At 44.6% G+C, this 21142-nt stretch overlaps 1 protein-coding gene across 1 annotated transcript in view; it reads right to left on the bottom strand.

Annotated features, from left to right (window-relative positions):
- The window catches only part of RNF19B (ring finger protein 19B), a 29219-nt gene extending 9286 nt beyond the window's left edge, over nucleotides 1-19933 (bottom strand). The window contains exons 1-7 of the mRNA XM_015417754.1: nucleotides 19031-19933; nucleotides 10304-10509; nucleotides 6168-6312; nucleotides 5643-5805; nucleotides 5121-5235; nucleotides 2803-2943; nucleotides 1864-2071 (exon numbers count right to left, since the gene is read on the bottom strand). Of these exons, the coding sequence (XP_015273240.1) occupies nucleotides 1864-2071; nucleotides 2803-2943; nucleotides 5121-5235; nucleotides 5643-5805; nucleotides 6168-6312; nucleotides 10304-10509; nucleotides 19031-19782 (1730 nt within the window). The 5' untranslated portion in view covers nucleotides 19783-19933. The remainder of the gene's footprint in view (nucleotides 1-1863; nucleotides 2072-2802; nucleotides 2944-5120; nucleotides 5236-5642; nucleotides 5806-6167; nucleotides 6313-10303; nucleotides 10510-19030) is intronic.
- Nucleotides 19934-21142: the final 1209 nt, after the last annotated feature.

The following is a 21142-nucleotide window of genomic DNA, read 5'->3' as shown; positions in this document are numbered from 1 at the left end:
GGAACGAGACCTGTGGGAAGATCGACAGGAGTATCTGTCCCAGTCAGTGTATCCCGTATGGCCCAGCCAAGGCATCGGAGGGTGGTACGGACCGTATAGATAACGGTACTGCCTTTCATCCCAAGACATCAGTGGCGGCATGCACGACCTTGGGGAACGACTCCTCGACCGAGGACGACGCGGAGAATAAGTTGACGGAAGAGCATACGTGCCCCTTCTACAGTCAAAGGCGTCGATATCGACGGACTCAAGCGACAGACGGGGAGGCCGACGCTCCGCACTGGATCTTGAGCGTCGATGCCGACGGCCATCGATGTCGGGAGGCTCTGAGGCAATCAATGCCGACGAGCTGGATGGACCGGGGGAACACTCCGCACCCAACTGGTGACTTACGAGTCCCATTTGGTCGATATCGTACAAGGCTGTCTCCACCTGATGGTCTGGAGATTCTAGCACAAGTACCGTAGTCTCCGACACGACCTGGTTCACCGGTATCGAGGCAATCGGTGTCGAACCAGTCGGTATCGATGGTGGCAGAAGGGCCGGAGCTGCTGGCACAGAGTCCTTCTTAGCAGGCTTCGCAGCCTTGGCCACCTTCTGCGTCGCCACTGCGGGATTGGACTTCTTGGCCTTCTTAGCAGGGGTGGACGCTGTGGAAGGAACGTTCAGTACCTTAGGTTTCGGTTTCGACCTCTCGGTATCGGAAACAGACTTGATGGTGGCGGAAGGGCTGGAGCTGCTGGCACAGAGTCCTTCTTAGCAGGCTTCGCAGCCTTGGCCACCTTCTGTGTCGCCACTGCAGGGTTGGACTACTTGGCCTTCTTAGCAGGGGTGGACGCTGTGGAAGGAACGTTCAGTACCTTAGGTTTCGGTTTCGACCTCTCGGTATCGGAAACAGACTTAACCTTCGACGTCGACGGTCTCGATGCCGATGCGTCGGTAGCGGAAGACATGGCGACGGAGGAAGTGACCGGCGGGTCAGCCATCGGTTGAAGTGCTTTTTCCAAGAGGAAAACTCTTAAACGCGCCGCTCTGTTCTTCCGAGTTTGGTTTGAAAACTGTGCACAATGTTCACAGGAGTCTGGATTGTGAGTCTCCCCAAGACAGAAAATACAGTACTTATGGCCGTCTGGAGGAGCCAATTTACTTCCACAAGTACGACAACGATTGAAAAATCCCCACTTCTTCGACTTTTTTGTCTTCTTCTCCATAGACTGAGGAGAAAAAAGACCAACGACAAGGAGGGGGTGGGGTGGGCCAGCGGCCCGAAGGCCTGAGGCAATTTTACCTCAGACGACGAAAAACAAAAACTCCTTTAAAAAAAAAAAAACAAAAAACAGCAAGAGAAAGAAAAACTGAAGAAAAACTGAGGCAAAAAAGAGAGCTGATCACTAAAAAGTGACCCAAAACAGCGATCCGGCCAGACCTCTCGAAGAAAGATCTGCTCAGCGCGGCGGTAAGGAAAGAACTGGCGGGATGTCCGTGCCTGCCCTTCTGGGCATGCTCACTGGGGCTCCTGAGCATGCTCCTGAGCAGTAGGGCTAGGCACGAAAATCCTTTTAAGAGAGCTTGCTAGGCACCGGCAGATCCAGCGAAGGCGCACTAGATCCCATTGGTGTGAAGCACAGAGACCACGAAGAAGATCATGGAGCACTTTGTGAAGGCTCCATGTGGGGAAGTGGTGAGCAGTGGGAGGATCAATGAGAGATGCTTTCTTACGAAAATGATTAATGTGAATCCTGTTTGGTTACCACCTTGAGAATTGCACAAACAAAACCAAGGCGGCGTTCCACATGTGATGGCGTCCCAAACCCCATGATACCATGTGCATGTGTCCTTGTGATTGGAGTTACACTTGCTTACCGACTGTATTTTCCTTTCCCGCCCAACAGCACTCCACCACTCAAGGTTCCTCCTGAGAGGGCAGCAAAGCTGGCTGTCTCACTATAGTTGCCCTGCATGACACTGAGGCCGTCGGTAGGGCTTCCACTGGTGCTCAGTACACTAGTAAGGCCTTCAATACTACTCTCCCCAATGCTGGGGTTCTTCAGAGCTCTCCAAGCATCGGCCACTAGACCAGGAAAAACAAATAAAGGAAACATGAGACAAAAGGTGACCAAGAGGACCTTCCTACCAGCTTGAAGTACACACTCAAGAACATGCCACTGAAACTGCTGATTTAGAGTCACTCTACAAGCAAGGTGGAGAGGGAAGGATATCACCTGCAGATGCAACTAGAGGTGGAAGGAAGGTCCTTCTCTCTGTTCAGGTTGTTTTCTATTTCTTTCAAGGAGTGACTCGAGTATATTTAAACATTTAAGATTTCAGTTTGGGTGGTTTCAAGATACTAATAATTCGCCCTGACCTGGATAGCACAGGCAAGCCTGATCTCATCAGATCTTGGAAGCTAAGCAGGGCCAACCCTGACAAGTTAATTGGAAGGGAGACATCCAAAGAATACCAGGGCTCAGAACACAAAGGGAGGCAATCAAGCCATCTCTCTGAAAACATTCAAATACCAGTAGGGCTCACCAGAAGTCACCATGACTTCCAGGCATGCAAGCACACACATAACACACGTGCGCACGCACACACACACAAACCTACCAAAAATAATAATCTTTCACAGATTTGAAGAGCAAACAGAAACCCCTATACAAAATGGAATGTAGGGCACAGTACCAGGCAGGGAAGGGATTTTCTCATGTTGGTCTAATGTATTTGCCACCATAGTTATTTAGCCTTCCCAAGCTGGCCATAAAGGACTGGCATCAAATCATGCCCCCCTCTTGTTTTCTTTACCTGTAATTGGCCCATCATCTTCATCAAACTCTATTTTTACTCCCTTCCCATTGGCTGTGCTAACTCCACAGCCGCCGCCACGGCACAATGAAATTGGCACAACTCCATAGACATAGGCCAGCATAATTGGGACCCCAATACCTGGGAAAACAGGATGACAGATTTATTATTATCAATCCAGCAAACTAAGAGAGCTTCTTCAAAATAGAGTATTGCAGACTACAGTGTAAAGTTTTTACCCAAAAATTGCATTATGAACCCCTTGTGTAAGACATTCAACCCTTAGATCATGGCAAGTTATACTACAGGGCACAGATCAATTTTATGTTACAAAGCATCACCTGCCTTAAGAACAGACCGATACGTACAATATACAATGGGCTCAGCTTAAGGTATTCACAAGAGAGATCGACTGCTAGCTGCCACTGAAGCCATTCTGTTTTTTCACCTGTACAAACAAATTCTGTATCTGAAGAGAGCCTCTATTGACATTTTTAGAGTTCTAGTCAGGAAGTTGTCATTCCTGACTTTTTCCTCAAATGCAGGGATTTATCCTACACATGCACGCCTCAAAGACAGAATGACCATATTCCTGCCTTCTTCTCTTCTAGCCACTGGAAAAAAGAGTAGAAATAAACTGAAGATACAAGCAGCTTCCTAGAGTAAGTTGTTGTGACTGCACTCATATAAACCAGTTAGAAGTCAGCAACCTGTCTTTATTCTTTGTTTTTTGTGCAGCCTCACAATTGGAAGACTAGTAAGCCTAATGTTCCTGGACATTCTGGAGAGTTCTTCCAAACATGAAATCAGGATGAGTTTTCACAAAGGCATAATGATCAACGTGGAAGTGGGGGGGGGGGTACCAATGGCAACCTGGGAGGTCCAATAAAACTACCCAGAAATATGCCATTGAGAGTTAGTCACTCAGGCTGGGGTGGGGGAGAGAAGAGATTATAATTTTATGCCACAAATAAGGTGAAAACAGCAAACTACCTTCAACAGTAATGTCTACCTGAAAGAGCTCAGAAAAACTGGGTCATAAAGCAAGACTGTTGCCCTAAGGGCAAATACAAAGGCAATGAAAAAAGCCAATTTTGAGTGAGGGGAGTCTCTAATCGTAAGTGGCCAAAGGTGCTCCAGTGAACTGGGCGAGAACTCAGAGGGAGAAAAGAATTCATGCTGGTGTAGAAGCCTTAACAGCAGGATTCAGATTAGCAGGATTCTTCCAGAAATAACTAGTTCAAATTTGATACACACAGAGCTCAACTACAGCAAGAGGATCCACTGTATTAAGGCTATGGGGCTATTAAGGTACAGCTTATTCTGTTGGATGCTATTTTGTGTAACTGCAGAACAGAATTTTATGAACCTGCTGTGCAGTTTTCTGTGTTCTTTGTTGGATGGACTCCAACTGGAGGAGACTGGTTTCTTCCGTAATGCATCTCATATATCCAAGAAGGACAGGAACCAGAATTGCCCCCTAAAGTAGACACAAATTGACTGAAGAATGGCCTTCAAAGTGAAGAGATGCCCATAACAGTTGTGGTGTTAGATGTGAGGTCAGAGTTAAAACTGGATTCAAGGATGTAATAGGTGTATGAACAAAAATAAATAGGAACTGGAACAGGAGCCAGGAAGATTACAGAGACTACGACTGGAGCACAAGTTGACTTTAGGGTCTCAGCGAAGCCTGGACATGGTCACCTACTGAAACAACAGAGAGGGTTGAGTCCCAAGGCTTGTTTCCAAATGAAGACACACAATTTGGATGAACTCTTAGAAGCCCATTTGTGTTCTTTCCCCTAAGCAAATAAGGCAGTGATTATGTCCTTCTAATGAGGAAACTTTAACTTGACAACAAATACATTTTTAAAATAAAAACTAATGCAGTGCACTGAAGGGAAACAGAGTGAAGTAGCAAGAAGCCTAGCCCCACTAGAAACTAAGCCCATAGAAAAATAAATGCATTGTCACAATGGCATTAACTGAATGGACAGAAAGGCAGCTATTACAATGGAGACCACATATGCTCGGTGAAACCAGACTCTCAGAAAAGTCCCCAGTAATTCTGCTTTTGTGGTGGTCAGTTGAGATCTGAGAAGGGAGGTGTTTGCCCCATCCCACAGATGCTCTCTTCAGGCACAGAACTTTACAATGGGATAACACAGAAAGCATGAAAAATTATTTCACATTAAATATCAAAATAATTCAATCCCAATTCATCTAAACATCACAGGAGTTTGGGGGAGGGGCTGCAGCATTTTTACCCATTGTCAGACTGAAGTGGTAACCAAAACATACAGACCAAAGCAGCTTACCTACGCTGACGGCAGCAATGACAGGAGATGCAATGACAGACAAGGTTACACCCCCTGTGATAGCCAGGTTCCTCTTGTGCTGGGAGGTTTTCTTTCCCTCATACCTGCTGTGGATCTAACATAAGAAACACAACACACAATTTAATCAGGAAACAAAGGTAGCTCTGAACAGCTCACACCATATATGATTTCTCCAGAAAGGGGACAGAGGGCTGGAGTGCTATGACAAAGTAAAGCCTCATAACTCCTCAACTTGGTAGAGATCAGGGGCTATCAACAATGGCTAGATGTCCACAGGAAAGGGTGCAAGTTCAAATAAAGTTGCTCCACTACCAGCAAATGCTTTGCTTGCAAAACTATAAGAAACATCACATCTGTTCAATGGAAACATCACCAATCTCTGCTGATCAGCCAAGGTAAATAGAAGACTTTCCCTTTCATCCACTGGAGTGATTTACAGGTCCCCCAGAAGGATATATCAGCATTGTAAATTATCACAACACATGTACCTCTTATGCTTACCTTTCTCCCAACATAAACAGGGATGCCAATGACCATGGCTGGAATCGCAATGCCGGCAATGAGAGAAATACCCACTGGGGCACCAATCAATGTCCCCAGCTGCCAAAGAATCTTCTTTTTACGACTCCATGGCTTCTTGCCCCAGAACGTACAGCCAGAAGGACTACAAGAGAATTTATATTAAACCCTTAGAAGGATGGAATAATTCAAGAAGGTAGGAAGGGCGATTTTTGTGTCCCTACAAAAAATCTATGGAACCCCACTTCCCTGCAGTTGCTAAAGGTTTAATTGAACAAATTCAATAGCTACTGAAAGACACTCCATATTCCAATTCTGTTCTCCTCTCAAGACTCAATCTCCAAACAGGAAGGGGGAAAAGCTCACTATTCTTGCCATTACATTGCACTCATACCACAAAGATTAAATGCTCTTGGAGTGGTGTGGGTCTGAGGCCATAAGCAAGCAGGAACACACATAATCCTAGTAAGATAGGGCACACTGACAGCATTTAGCTCTCCTACTTACCTGAGGTAATGCAAATCGGAAATCTCCTTCATGCATAGCCAACAAAACTCACAGCCACACACTGCACAGGTCATGTGATTACAGCTGCCATCATTCATCTTGATGATGTAAGCACTGCAACGGGGACATGGCTTGATATCATCTGCTGTGGGGAGGGGAGGAAGGAAGCCAGTCACTCTTCTGCATGTCTAAACTGGAAACTGAAGATGAACTGCCTGTCTTACTCCTCAAGCCCATCTCCAAAGGAATTGAAAACTGCTTCAAACAACAGCAAAACAGATCAAGATCTCGTTTGTTTCAATACAGTTTATTGTGTCTAAGATCAGAGCCTGGCTCACTAAACACACAGAATACCCCAGGTCTTGCAATAGTGCATATCCAGTTATTTTCATGCTTTTAAAACAGTATGGATAAGACTGAACTGCCAAACTCTACAAAAATGACTGCTTTTTTAGTAGACAGATCTAAAAATGAAGCTTGACTTGGATTTCCCAAGTTTCTGTTGTGCTTTGAGGTACATAAGTTTGAAGTTCACATAAAACAACAATCTGTCACTTTTAAAAGGTCTTTTCAGCTTTACTTTTTGAAGGAGACTGTTGTGTGAACACAATAAATTTAAATACACAGGATGCTATATTAATGTCTGCTCGGAAGGGAATTTTCAGGTAGCTATACCAGTTTATGACTGTAATTAATTCATAAATCATATTTCTTGTTTTCTGATATCCCTCTCAAAGATAGTTTAATACTGGCAACAACAGGAAAATTGAGGTCTGCTATGAGCCTGAGTAAATAATAATCTTTATAGCACAGTACTCATTGTACCAACATGGAAGGCACAGATGCAATGTTTTTTCGTTTATAAAAACTTTAATACTCTTTTCAAACAGGACTTGAAACATTATAGGCTTTTAGCCTAGAAAAATGACAGGTCAATTACCTGAAATTTTTACAAACATCCCCAGTATTGTACTTGTATCCCGAATGGAAACCACCTTTTTAAAATACCAAAAAATATTATAAATACTAGGTTAGTAACTGCTAGGCCATATTAGTCCAAATACTGACAAACAACTAAACTGGGGTCCAAATAGGTAACAACCAGTGCTCCCTCTAAGCTAAGTTAGTGTGAGCTAGCTCAGTTTTTTAGCCTCCAGTTCACACATTTTTGTCTTAGCTCAGGAAGGATGGCTCCAGAGCAAATTAATTTATGCAATAGCCAAATCGCTCAGTCAGTAGCTCACAAAGTAGAATTTTTGCCCACAAGACTCCACAGCTTAGAGGGAGCACTGTTAACTGCTTTTTCAAATGAGTATAATCTACAGGGCTAGACAGCCTCCAGAGTCCAGACAGATAAACTGCCCTCCCTCCAAATGCATGGAGGGGAAATTGAGGAGAGCAAGTAATGTAAAAGTGATCAAGATCTGTTTATGGCAATCTGAAAAAAGCTGCCAGCAACTTTAGTAGTTAGCTGACTTTATGAGTTATTACTGTTAAACTACTCATCAAGAAAGAGACACCGTTTTGTGCGCAGTTACAAAAGTGTTGCTGGAGACATCAGGCCCCATGTCCATACTACAATCCCAGCAAATGTCCTCCAGCAAATGTCCTATCAACAGGTGGATCTTCTCCCAAGCACAGTTATTGCATTTGAACTTGGAACTAGCATTGCAGTGTATCTTTGTGCATTGCAGTTTTATTATGTTTGGGGGTTTACGTGACAATAGGGTGCCCCCATTCTCAATTTATTTAGCAGGGAGCAACAGGGCAGCAGGAATTTGACAGGCTTGGTAAGTGGGTTAGAAAATCAAAGGCTATTCCCATTTCTGGCTGTTCTCTCAATCAACAAAACCTAGTTACATCAGTATGCTGACAAACCTTGAAGCACAGTTACTGAATACCAGATCAGTCCATGCAAAAAACTGTACCTATCCAGAATTTGATCCAGAATGGGGGGAGGGGGGCAATTTGGCCTGCATCACCAAATCTAGCTGGATAAGATGAGAAGGGCAAGCTTCTCTGCAATGAGTAGCTGGATTCATGGTGCAGCAACAAATGGCCAGAAAGACAGAGTTGCTGCTATCTTTCAGAATGTCATCTTCCTCTCCGGGTGCCCTGCTCAGAAGAAATCTAATTTCAACTATTTGTGCCTGATGGCAGACAAGTATGATAGATTAGGGATTGTTAGTTACTGGCCATTCAGCTGCCTAATAGATCTCCCATCTATGCTCATAAAGGAGTCTCAAACATGCCATTATGAACTCCCAGGACCAACACTGATGGTGAGGCCACCTCAACCAGCAACCACAATGTTAAACCAGAAATAATGGCCTACCCACACACCCACTTGGCTACACTCTGGACTTGACATGTAAGGTGATCTGAAAGTGGGTGGAGGAGTTAACACCATCCCTGTCATGGGCAGATCACTACCTGGTGTGGTTTAGACCAGCAGGGATGGGGTTTACCCTGAATTTAGCTCCCTCAGAGACTGACTGATTTGAATTCAGAGGGCTCTGGAGAGTTTTCATTAGGCATGGCTGACAGTTCTGTCAGTGCTCTGAAATATGGAGAAAGTCTAGGCAGTGGGCACAATTTATAGAAATTCTCTCCCACTGAACAGATGCTGAAATGGCTGCCTAGTACAGTAAGGAACTAGGCACAATAAAGCAGTTGGGAGTAACTAGAATGCAAGTGAAGGAAAACCCAGGTTGAACCTACATCTGCATTTTCTGCTGTCTTTTCCTTTCTCTTGGGCTGTCAGCTGTTGCAAGTCTGAAGACACCAGTATGGTTCTTGGCCAGCCACCTGCCATGTTCAACCCTTGTTTATTTCTTGTTGGGAATGATTCCTATTTAAGTTATTTACATTATGGTCCATCTTTCTCACCGAGACTCAAGGCAGATTACATACAGTAAGTTAAAAACAGGCATCCCTATACGGTTTGGGCAACAGAACAACTCAAGTTATGTTTGCAGCTTCTACTAGCTTTGGTTAGTATTTCAGCTGCACTCTCACTTGCAAAAGAAGGATCTTGCTCCTCTTAGGTCCCGGTCACACGGGCAGGAAACTGCGGGGGGGAAGTGTGGCAGTTTGCCCCGGGGCAAACTAAGGCGCGGTTACCTGATCAGACCTCCCGTGGAGGTACTGTGGAGGTTCCGTGGGAAAGGAGAGGTGCCGATGGCAGGACAATCCCGGCGCGCAAAAACGAAGTGCGCGGTGCGGCAAACTGGAAGGTTTTTTTTGTTTACACCATGACTGCGCATGCTCCGTTGTGTGCTTTTGCGCATCCACAAAGACTTGAAGAAAAAAAAAACTTTTTCGCCAGGGAACATGGGCGGGCGCCGGATGCCACCGGAAACGCGATCAGACGCCCGCCCTTGCCCCGCGGTTTCCGGAAACTAGTACCTCGGAGGTACTAGTTTTTTGCCGCGTGGTTTCGGCAGGAAGCCTCGTTTGAGCCACGGGAGTGCTACACTTCCCAGATGTGCCGGTGAGATCGCGCCCGGAAAACCCGCATGTCTTCCGTCTGACTCGCATGGCTAATGTTCCGTGTGACCACAGCCTTATTCATGCTTTAGTAATCCCTAGGATAGAGCTTACTATAGTGTATTGGAAGGGCTACCTTCTCCCACACAAAGCAGACTTTCTGGGGAGATGATTACCAGAGGCTCTTGTCTAAGATTTGTGTAGGTTGACTAAAGATGGTGGTACACCAGAAAATGCTCTACCATACCGCAGCCCAAATAAAAAACATGGAACATAAAGTTCCTTAGGCAGCTTCATGTGTGTCCAAGACGTGTCAACAAAATAGATGGATGTGGCTGGCTACGATTAGTGATACTGAAAACTTGCTAGTGCAAGGGTACTGCCAGGAATTGTCAAGCTACATCTTCCCTCCCAAAAAAATGCATGCCTGGCACCAACTCTGTAATCACTTCAGCACCTGACGAAGTATGACTTGCTTTTCCCAAGCCTTTAGGGTAGGCATGGCTTCCTTCTCCTCCCTTGTCTATAGCTCTTACTGACCCATTGCTTTCGCTTTATTACTGTTTATATTTGAACATACTGTAAACTTTCTTGAACATCCCACTGTGGCAGAAAGATTGTATACAATATCTAAAATAAATGTGTACCTGGTCCAGATTCTTGTCCATAACTGAGGCCTGAGGTGTGCTTTGTCCGTACCCGCAGAGTCTGTGCCCTTTGTTGACGGGCCATGTCGCACGTTTGGTTTGGGTGCCATATCTGTTTGCAATGATAGCAGAACTCAGTCTGGCAACCTTCTCTCTCACATGTCAGTTTGGGGCAGCTGGCACATCCGTAGGCAATAACGGCATAACTGAGGAAAAAGTAAAAGGCAGTGAAGTACACGTACGTAGCTCATCCTTTTCTACACTAGCTACTCAATTCAGCAGCAATACAGTATAGCCTATTTACCTCACACAGGGATCTATCTGTAAATGCAAGTCAGTTCTTTGGCACAGTACACATCTACAAACTGATCTTCATAATAATTAATATTTAACCAAAATAAAGGACTGACTAGCTTGTTAAGAGCTCTGAGAACAGGAGGTCAGTAATTATATAGGTAGGCATCCTGTCTCCATTAACACTTTAGACCGAGTTTGTACTTCGAAGACAGTAGCACCCATTGATCACAAAAACTAATTTTACAAGAGATGTACATGGAAAATAAGTACATGAGGAATCACTCAATGACTGAACACTGGAGGCCTAGTAAAATAAACAGAGGCTACTGAAATTTGCAGTGGAATTAACACAAATTAACTAGGCTTTTTTCCCCTTTAGAAAATTCTCAAAATCTAGAAGCAAGAAGCTATTTAACCCAATAAATAAATTAAAGTCTTGTTTTGGAGTCCATAAGCCCAAGCATGAATTTTTGGGGACCTAGATAGGCCCAGCGATAACCTGTGCCCATGAAGAGAAAGTAGAAACATTCCTGAACTTTTCCTTAGAATATCAGTGCAAGATATGCATGGCACTACAAAATGTTTTATTTTAGAACTATATCTTGTTTTTCAAAAAAGGCCATCAAAGTAGTTTACAACATTATGAGATGAGGCATTAACATCACCTTTCCTCCTTTCCAACACCTTAATCCATGCTGTAAGGAGTGGTTTTGTAGTGCATCAATCCCAAGCACTTTAAAAACCATTTGGGCCATTTACCATATCTCATGTGCAAAAATTGTGACTGACTTAGATGTGACCAGCCTACAGAAGAGTTGCCTGGCTGTGCTACTAAGAATTCCCCTTTCAAGCAAACGAAATATAATGAAGGTGCCAAACTGAGAACATTTGAGTGATACAAATTTAAGGTCCCAGTAACACAGTGAATTTGCCACGGGAGAGCCACGGGTGGTGGGCGGATTATCGGGGCGCAATCACACCGCAACATCTGGCAAGTGGAGTGCACCCGTGGCCAACCCATGGCATACCGCCGAAAAAGCGCAATAAAAAAACAGTACCTCAGATGTAGTGGCAAACAGTTTGCCACAGGCTGCCTCCGGACTCCTGCGGTGTGGTCGCGCCGACCCCTCGTTAATGCGCAGGCGGGGAGGACAGGACCTATGGTTTGCCACCGACGCGTCGGATCGCGTTCTGGCAACTCTAATTGCATCGGAGCAATTAACCACGCCTCCCCCCGCGTTGTCCGGCCCGTGTGACCGGGTCCTAAATTCTTCTTCTTGCCCACAAATGCTGATTATTATAGTCCTTAAAACTGAGTATCTGTAACTAATGTTTAACTTTATCGGAATGAAAGGCTAACCTTGCATGTATTTCCTAGTATTTATATTTATTTCTATTCAAAAAGTGCTTTTGTTCCATATTTGAGAACACTGAGGGTCTATGAAACAGATCTAAAAGTAGTGTGGCCATCTGAACTGTTTAATGTATACTCAAGAATGATTATTTCAAGAAACACATCTAAAATAACACTGCCACTGCTAAACACAGAGAGTCTTGCAATACCTTAAAAATTAACAGATTATAAGCGTTCAAGGATTTTGCACAGAAATATATAGCTACTGTTTTGTTGACTTGACCTCACTATTTACTACTCATCACAGATCTACCCATGTACTGGCATACATATCCACTAAGTGAGCATTCCTTCCATATACCTGACAAGGTGGACTCTCTCCCACAAAAGCTTATGCCACGACTCCTTTTTGGTTTTGCTGCAAGAGACTAATACAGCAACCCCTCTAGAATTAGTTACAATAAGAGACATGCTGTCTTACTCTGTGGAACCAACAGCTACCTACACATGAAAACCAGATTTCAGTTACTGCTAGTCTTTCTCTATAGCAGGGGTTGTCAAACATAAGGCCTGGGGGCCGGAACAGGCCCATCCAGGGCTCTTATGCAGCCCACGAGCAACTTGTGCAAGGGAGGGGACAGGAGACTGCTCAGTGAGGGGAGTGGATGGAGCCACTCCAACTGTGGCTTCATCACAGCAGAACAACCTCGCCTGCAGCAGTCAAGCAGTGTGCCCAGTGCTGCACCGTTGGCTCTCCAGTCTGCCCATGTGTGTGCCCTCTACACTCCTCCTCCCAGCCTGTGGAGCCTTGCAGTGAGGATACACCAACTTGGAGCTTACTAACTGCTGTCATTTATACAGTTTATCTCTCTGGTACTCAGCATTACGTTTTATGGCACACATGGACCGGCCCAACAAAGTGACATTTATGTCGGATCCGGCCCTCGTAACAAATGAGTTTGACACCTCTGCTCTATAGCCTATTATCGATTTCCTTTACATATGTGTCTGGGTAAGCTTTACTGTCTTTTCCAAACACTGGTAACCTATAATGTGTCCTCCATAGCAGCACAACATTGAAGCTAATCAAGTATTGTACAGCCCCAACAGGTTGCATATATCACTGTTCTGTCTGTGCTTTGTTCCCCCACCAGTTAAATTTGACATTTGCAAAAATAAAACAAAAAAATCTTGCCACTGATAATTTTTTTACATGGCAGGGTAGAAAGGTTGAGAGCACAGCTACTTTGAGAAACAAAGCAGGTCTCTTTAATAAGCATTCCAGTTACACCCCCCGGTTAGAGCAGCTGGCTTTTGGATATAGTTCTCCAAGCATATTAAATATATGTCAATTACAAAAAATTGGGAAAAGATAAAAGATCTGTGCGAACATCTAGAAGAAAATATTTCAGCTGGATGTCAAGGTCATGCTTAATAAAATCAAGAATTATATTATATATGGATGAGCTCAAACTGGCAACGCTGAACAACAGTACAGGGGAGCAACCTTGCAGAACATGGGTAGTCTGCATGAATAACAAATTTCTGTATGTGCAAACAGAAGGAGAATATTTCACACATGCACACTTCACTCTTCTGCTTTTTAATGGCCATTCAATTAAGACTCCATTCCAGTTTCATACATAGCAACACAACAGCTGATAGTTCATATGATTCATATCCTGTGGGAGCTGAAGCAACTCCATCTTGCCAGAGTACAACACAATCACTAAGGGAAAAAACCACCTGGTAGAAATATGAAAATATAGGTACAAGTATGCACATTAGTAGGACTGTTTCATATTTCTAGTATTCAAGAGTGCCCAGCCCCAGCAGAGAAGCAAGGTGTCGTAAGATGTATCAAATGGAACCACCGCTCAGCAAAGGGAAAATTCTGAATTCCTGCCAGGGTACTGCAGTCAAAGACATGCCATCACTTGACAATACTTCTTGGTCAGCAGAGAAACACATAAACATAACACTGCAAAGCACAAAATCTAGAAGTTTTCCAACACAGAGCATGTCTACTTTCTTATGAATACTACAAATATCCCCTCTTACAATTATGGTTACGATTATACAAGAGCTCAGAAAACAGCATGCCCAGAAGTGGTTTCAAATTATCATGGGCATGCAATTTACTAGCAGCTTATTAGCATTGTATCTAATTTACTTAATTTATTCTCATTACTGTTTTTTGAGCACCTCCCCTTGCCAGAAAAAACAGGGTCTATTTCTGATGGTAAAACCTGCTATGTACAAGCAACTGCTGTCTACACTGCTTTTTCATAAACCTGATAGTCTCTTAACAGGTGGGAAAGAAAACTCTGTCTGTCCAGTACATAGATAATACCAGCTCTCATAATCAGAGCTGCTGCTAGGGAACTGATCCAATCATTCTCTGGAAGACAACTGTTGCTGCACTACAAATATTATGTGTCACAACCAGATTTAAAAGGACAGCTGACAGCAGCAAGCTCACTGACATGGTATTAATGCCATCCCTTTTAGCCTTTAAGAAACAGAAACCCAGCAACGAATTCTCAAAATTAATCCATTTTAATCCTCACAAATTCTGCCTCTGAACTCAGACTCTCCACAATACTACAAGGTTTCAACAGGTTGAGTAGATGGGCTGAACTACATACATTTCACCTGTTCCTGCACTTTCCATCAGCCATTTCTTGCTAAGTGCCAAAGTGTAAGAGCAGAATCTTGCCTCCTTTTGCAAACTCCAGCTTAGAAAACAGAATCCATGCTGCTGCTTTCCTGCTCTGTTACAAAGCTGCTTACCATCCTTTCATTTCTACTGACAGTGACAGGTGAATACATGTCCCCACTTGATTCATACTCTGCTCTTATTTAATTCTGCCAACACAATGAATTGTTTTAATGTTCTGAAATTTCCCCCAAGCCTAAAAACAAAGCAACAAATGCCAGACAGCAGCATGAACTACAATAAAAGGACAGTTCCATATCTGTATGCAGATTTGACTGTGCACCAGAAAACCAGCATTACCATGGAAACACACACTTGTATTATGTCTGCAATTTACTTCCCTATGCAGCATAGCTAAGCTTGCCAATTTATGGGTGGGATACAGAAGCTATCAAGATGTTGAATGCCAAGTTTCTTGGATTGCTTTTGCAGCCATTTCACAGCGAATCTATGAAACCAACAGTACTAAAGTGTGAGAAGGTTCAATGCATCTAACTGGAACACCTTCACTCAAAAAGACTACCCACAGCCCTTACCTCTCATGCCAGATGGCACACATTCCTATCACCGTATAAAGTGATCCTCTGTAGATGTCAACGATAGTCACCCAATCAACCTTACGTTCTCCATCCATCAGTTAGTTTGAAAGAATTCTACATACCTCATAACCAAATTGGCATCCATTGTTCACACATGTGATATGTAAAACTACAGCTAGACCTATGCTATTAATTCATACATATTATTCTGAACTGTTACTACTACAAAAACCCTGAAATGGACTAAGAGATGAGAAATGAAATGTTTTCCCGCCTCCTGCCTCCTTATTTTCAGCCATTTAAAGTTTCATTTTATTCTAAATTACTCTCTGCACATGAGGGATGGAATCTTATTCTTTTAATAATCCTAAATCCCAAAAAGAGCCTGGGAGAAGCATGAACCACATTCCTGCCATAAAGCAATAGTTTAAATGAAACACCAAACGTTTGCTCCTGGGATCTCCATATACAAATTGCTGACTCTGTTTTATTTCATAGATATAAGGCTAGTATGTTGTTCTAACTGGTTTTTATTTTATACCCCAGGTGATGCCAGTTTAAAGGAGGAAACAGATAGATAACCAGATTCTAGCTTATTTACAGTTGAATCCCTAACAGAGTTACATCCTTCAAAGGCCACTGAACTCAATGGGATTTAGAAGAATGCAGCTCTCCATAGGGTTCTGTAAATAAAGCAGAAAAGGCCCCCCGCAGTATTTAGCAGATCTAGAAAGTATGTGGTGGGATTGCCTACCTTCACATTCTGTTCCCTAATGCCTTGGGGCCATTACAACATCAAACACATAATTTTTCATGAGACAACATAACTTTCATTTTAATGGACTCTAAATGTCAGTATGTTTGATAAAATCTACATAGCCTTACTCAGAACTGACACAGTCACTGCAATTTACCCCCAGAGATATTCTGCACTGCCTTATTTAGTAGGACTCACAACATTCCTTGCTTTAATCAGCATATTTTCCAGGCAAATGCTGAGGAACCAAAAGAGACCTCTCCAACAGTCTCGATATTACGTCAGATTCGAGTCCAGTAGCACCTTAGAGACCAGCAAGAGTTTCAGGGTATACGCTTTCAAGAGTCAAAGCTCCCTTCATCAGGTTAAACTTTGAAAAGGCCAATGTAAAAAGAAAACAGAAGTGAAAGTAAAAGACTCTTTGGTGATCTTAGGATCCCATTTTGATTATCTGTCATGGGCTAGACAATTTCTGTTATTCGTCTAGCTGCAGAATCATAGCAATTCAACATTCCCTCCCCCCATACATTCTGGTATACCAGTTTTCAGTTTTGTAAGAAGTCTCAGCATGCACAGTTTTTCCTAAAAACAGGATGATCGGATTCTGCTGAACTTCTTACCAGTACATAGAGCCATTTAGAAACAGGAATTTCTCAGAGGGAGATAACACCCACAATAAAACTTAGTGCCAAGAACTCCACTTTAAACATTTCTGGGACAAGTTTTACATCTAACCTCCCTAGGTTTATTTGCTAAAGATCAACCCTTCAAAGTCTGTTCCAACTACATACAACCATATCTTTCTTGACAGAGTTCTTAGGAAAATAACACAACTGATTCCTACAATTACACCACCAAGAAGGACTAGTAGGTGTTTGCTCTGTACTTCTCAGACAGGGTATATTCAACCCTTCCTTTCAAGGGAATTAGTTTGAATCAATAACGAATTACTCTCAGTTTCGGTTTGTCTAAACCAAACACCTCACCTTCATCCCCTTCTTGGTAAAGATAGGCCCATCTGACAACCATCAGTCTCATATCCCAGTTCTATATCATAAAGGTCTCTCAAGGGTCTTGTCTACCTACACTGTATTTTGAGTAACTGCTTCAAGTTAGTAGTTCTCTTATTTGAATAATATAAACCAAAGCAAAAATACACATAAAAGGTAGTCAGTTTTATGTGCCCTTCACAAACAAACACAACTGACAAACCACCTTTCCTCCATTTACACAGAGGAGTGGTAGTTTTAAAGAACTGTCTTCTCTCTGAAATATGCCACAAGTTTTTCCTCTGTTAAATTACTGGTCTCGCATACAACCATAAAAAAGGGCAATCCATACTGCCAAATCCTGGAAAGTGCACCTCTGTCCTGAAATAAAGGTTTCAACTGTAAACCCACAAGATGGTTGTTTTTTAAATTCTGCAGTTTCAAGTACATCTTAGATACTTTCATTTTCACTTTCAATATTATCACTATGAAGCCCACAAAGCTGTTTTAAAGAGGCAGTTTTAAGGAGGTCATTAAGCGGACAAGGAAGAGATACCCGAGCACATTCACACCGAGAATTATTGCTGGGTACAGCCTTACTGTTGTACGGTATGTAACTGACCAGTAGCAATTGAGAGTTATTAGCTGCTGTAGATTTTCCAGGTTGTAGTTGAGAGTTAACTTGTAGCTAAAAAATTCAGCTACTTCATGGTCTACCTGGAACTACTTGCAAAAAAAGTGTGAAAAGCTGGGGAGCAAAATTACTACTTTTGTCCTCCTGGGGGGAAAAATTAGGCACAGTAGCCCATTCAAAGCAGCCTCCTCCATACTTCCCTTGTTTAATACAAGGGTATATAGAATAACCACTGCTTCTCTTTCTAACAAGGAGACAAACCAATAGTTACAGTTAACTTTTCCAGCAGTGTGGGAAGTCATGATATATCAAACGTTTCCCATGAAGACTTTGGCTTACTTCCTCCTTTTATCCCCAATTTAAAAAGGCTCAAGGATGTGAAACTGCATTTGATGTTTTAGTCACCCCTTTTTGGCTTTCAATCACTCTTCTCTTCTCAAGTTATAAACTCCTGAGGACAGGGACTGGCCTTATGTTTGCTTTAATGTACAAAGCTGGTATAGTGTAGTGGCTAAGGAAAGCTCCATACTGCTACAGAAAACACAACAATGCTTCCTACAGCACAGCATGGATGTCACATATACCCACTTTAAAAAAAAATCCTCCTTTTTAGCCAAAATTGGCTGTCTCAATAGATGACAGGACTAAAAAGCCAATACAAACACCACCAAAACTATTCCTTGGCAAGTGGAAGGAGGTTGGGACTCTCTGCTGGAGCTTTAAAAGTTCAAGTGTGTGCAGCTGGGAACCCTGATTGGGTTATGTGCACCCATGCAAGTGTTAAGTCAACGATACTGAATAAAGCTACCCCAGGAGCACAAACAGGTCAACCCTATTTCCTATCTCAGGAGTGTTTAACAGGAGCCACATGCAAGCTATTATTCTCTCCCTTCCATCCATAACATGGGGATAACACTTGCCTGCCTCACATGGCTTTATATGGATTGCTGATGTGCAAATACATGTGTTTTGAACATTCAGAAAGGGATATAGTGTCTTGTAACACTGCTATGCAAAAGCAGCTTTACAACAAAAATTAGTGTACAGACACGAATGCATCTTTGGATACATTTATCACATCTAAGCAGAGAGTAAGCATCATGTCCCCTAAAAATACATTTTCATTCTAACTGGGTTTTTCTGTGCCTGCATCTCTGCCTTGCTTTGATACATACTCCACTGCAAATCCCAGAGCCCCAGGTTGAACTCTCCTTTCTGCCAAGTATTCATCGGTTAGCTTTATTATTAGCTCAGCTCATCCATTAGAGAATACGTCTTGAAATATTAACCCCACTCAAGAACAAGCCTGAGCCATTACCGTAAGGGAGGCATTCCAAAGCCACTGAGAGCAGTGTGGGGTGTGTGTGTGCGCGTGTGTGTGAATAAGTGGCCTGCCTCGCGGGGCCGTCGTGAGGCCCACCCCTCAAGCGCCTCTCACCCGCAGTCGGGGGCTGGGCACCACCTGCAGTCCGGGTCGGCGGCCAGGCAGCGGCGGAGCATGAACTCCTCGTACTTGGCGACGAGGTGGGGCGAGTCCCACAGGAGGAGGCGGATGTCGGCCGGGTTGAGGCGCTCGCTGCACTCGGGGCAGCTGATGTTGACGCGCGACTCGGTGATCTCGATGCGCAGGTACTGGCGGAGGCACGAGCGGCAGGAACGGTGCGGGCACGAGAGGAGGCGCGGCGCGTTGCCCGCCGGCTGCCGCACCAGGCACAGCGGGCACTCCAGCTCCGAAGGGGAGGACGACGACGAAGACGGGGACGGCGATGACGGGGAGCCCTCGCCCTCCTCGCAGCCCGCAGCCCCGGCGCACGCGGCGGCGGCAGCGTTGCCCCCTCCTTCACCGGGGCCGGCGGGTGCCTGAGGCATCGCGTGCGGGGGCAGCCCGGGCACACCCGCTGCTGCGGCTGCTGCTACGGCCGCCACGGCTGGCCCGCTCTTCTCTTCCTCCGCCGCAGCCAGGACCTCCGACGGCAGCTCCGCTTCTGAGAGGCGCTTGAAGGAGGAGAGCCGGGAGATGGCCTCCAGGGGCCTGGGGGTCACCAGGCTAGGCCCAGCGCCCTTGCCACCGCTGCTGCTGCTGCCGCCGCCGCCGCCTCTCACCGAGCCGCTCTTGGGGCATTTGGACGGCGGGGCGGCCGCGTGAATGGAGGTCGAGCGCGGTGAGTCCGAGTCCTTCTCCGAGCCCATCTCGGCGGAGCAGCTGCGGCGTGAAGCGACCAAGAGGCAGCAGCAGAGGCGGCGGCGTCGCCCGCTCCGCCTCTGAGGTAAAATGAGAGAAGGGGAGGGAGGAGGTGGGGGGGAGTGAGCCACAGAATGCGAGCGCGCGTGCGCGGCCAACTGGCTGCTCAACCGACCGACCCACTGACTGACTCCGGAGGTAACGCACTGCCCTCCCAATCTCCCCGCGCGCGGCCACGCAGGCGCGATTTGGTCGACGCCCCCTCGTTTCTCCCTGGCAGTCCTTTTGCAACGCGCTTGTTTCTCGGGGAAGAGAAAGCGGGGAGGAGGGAGGCGAAAAGGTAGCAGGAGCGAGGAGATTCCAGGCACTTCAGTGCGTGGATGTAGCTGACTATGACGTTTTTTAGCTCGTGCTATACGTATTCGGTCTTATGCATGCGTTTGGTGAGACGAACCTTACCGTGTGTGTGTGCACACATACACATAAAATGGGTCTTTTAACACGTGTAGCTGTGCACACGTGTGAAGGAAACAAAACATCACAGTGCAAGCCTAAGCAGGGAGTTTAGGAGGCTGTAACTCTGTTAATGGGTTGAACTGTTGAACCCTTATGATTCAAAGTTGTACTTTTTATGCAGATTCCTGTGGGATAATGCACCATTTTGCCACATGACACTGATCAACCAACACAGAGACAGCTTCTAAAATGTTGTGAGTTCGTAAAGCGTTTTAAAATTGCATGTAAGGTGTCTAAATCTTACTTCTAATTGTATTCTGAATAAAACTAATAAAGAACCTTAAGCATTCTCTTTTCCCTTGTGGTGCTTCTTATTCTTGCTTCATGTCCTTGGGTGTCCTTTTCTTTCCTGAACTCTCTGTACTGGCAGCTGTCTTTTGGGAAACTGCATCCTTGAGTTCTTTTCTTGAATTGTTAGTTACATTAAGAACGAATCATGTTTAAGTCATCTTACTTGAGACAGGACATGTCTCCGCTTCTAAGGCAAACTGTGAAGCATGTAAAGAGTGCACTGCACTTCCCACATTTGATGGGGTACATCTGACACAACTCTACTAAGAGCCTGGAAGTTATACAGGATCCAGTATTACCACTGGAGAAGCAAGCTAAAAAAAATGCTTTCTTCCCTCTTCATTTAGCCCAGAAGATGGCTCTATCCCTGGCTAGTCTGGCTATGTGGATGCATACCAGAGTCACCTGGAGGCATAAGTGTAAACTTTGGGGGTGCTGAGTCTCCCTGGGGCAACCAGTGTCAGATACTGACAAACTGACTTGAGGGACTCAGTTACAGTGGATGGCAGCTGGATCACAGGACTGGGTGGTGGTGGGGGGATACAGATCAGATGCCTTTTT

This window comes from Gekko japonicus, unplaced genomic scaffold (genome assembly GCF_001447785.1).
Source record: "Gekko japonicus isolate JY-2015 unplaced genomic scaffold, Gekko_japonicus_V1.1 scaffold203, whole genome shotgun sequence".
NCBI lineage: Eukaryota > Metazoa > Chordata > Lepidosauria > Squamata > Gekkonidae > Gekko > Gekko japonicus.
Note: the sequence above shows the minus strand (reverse complement) of the source record. Positions and strands in the feature narration are given on the sequence as shown.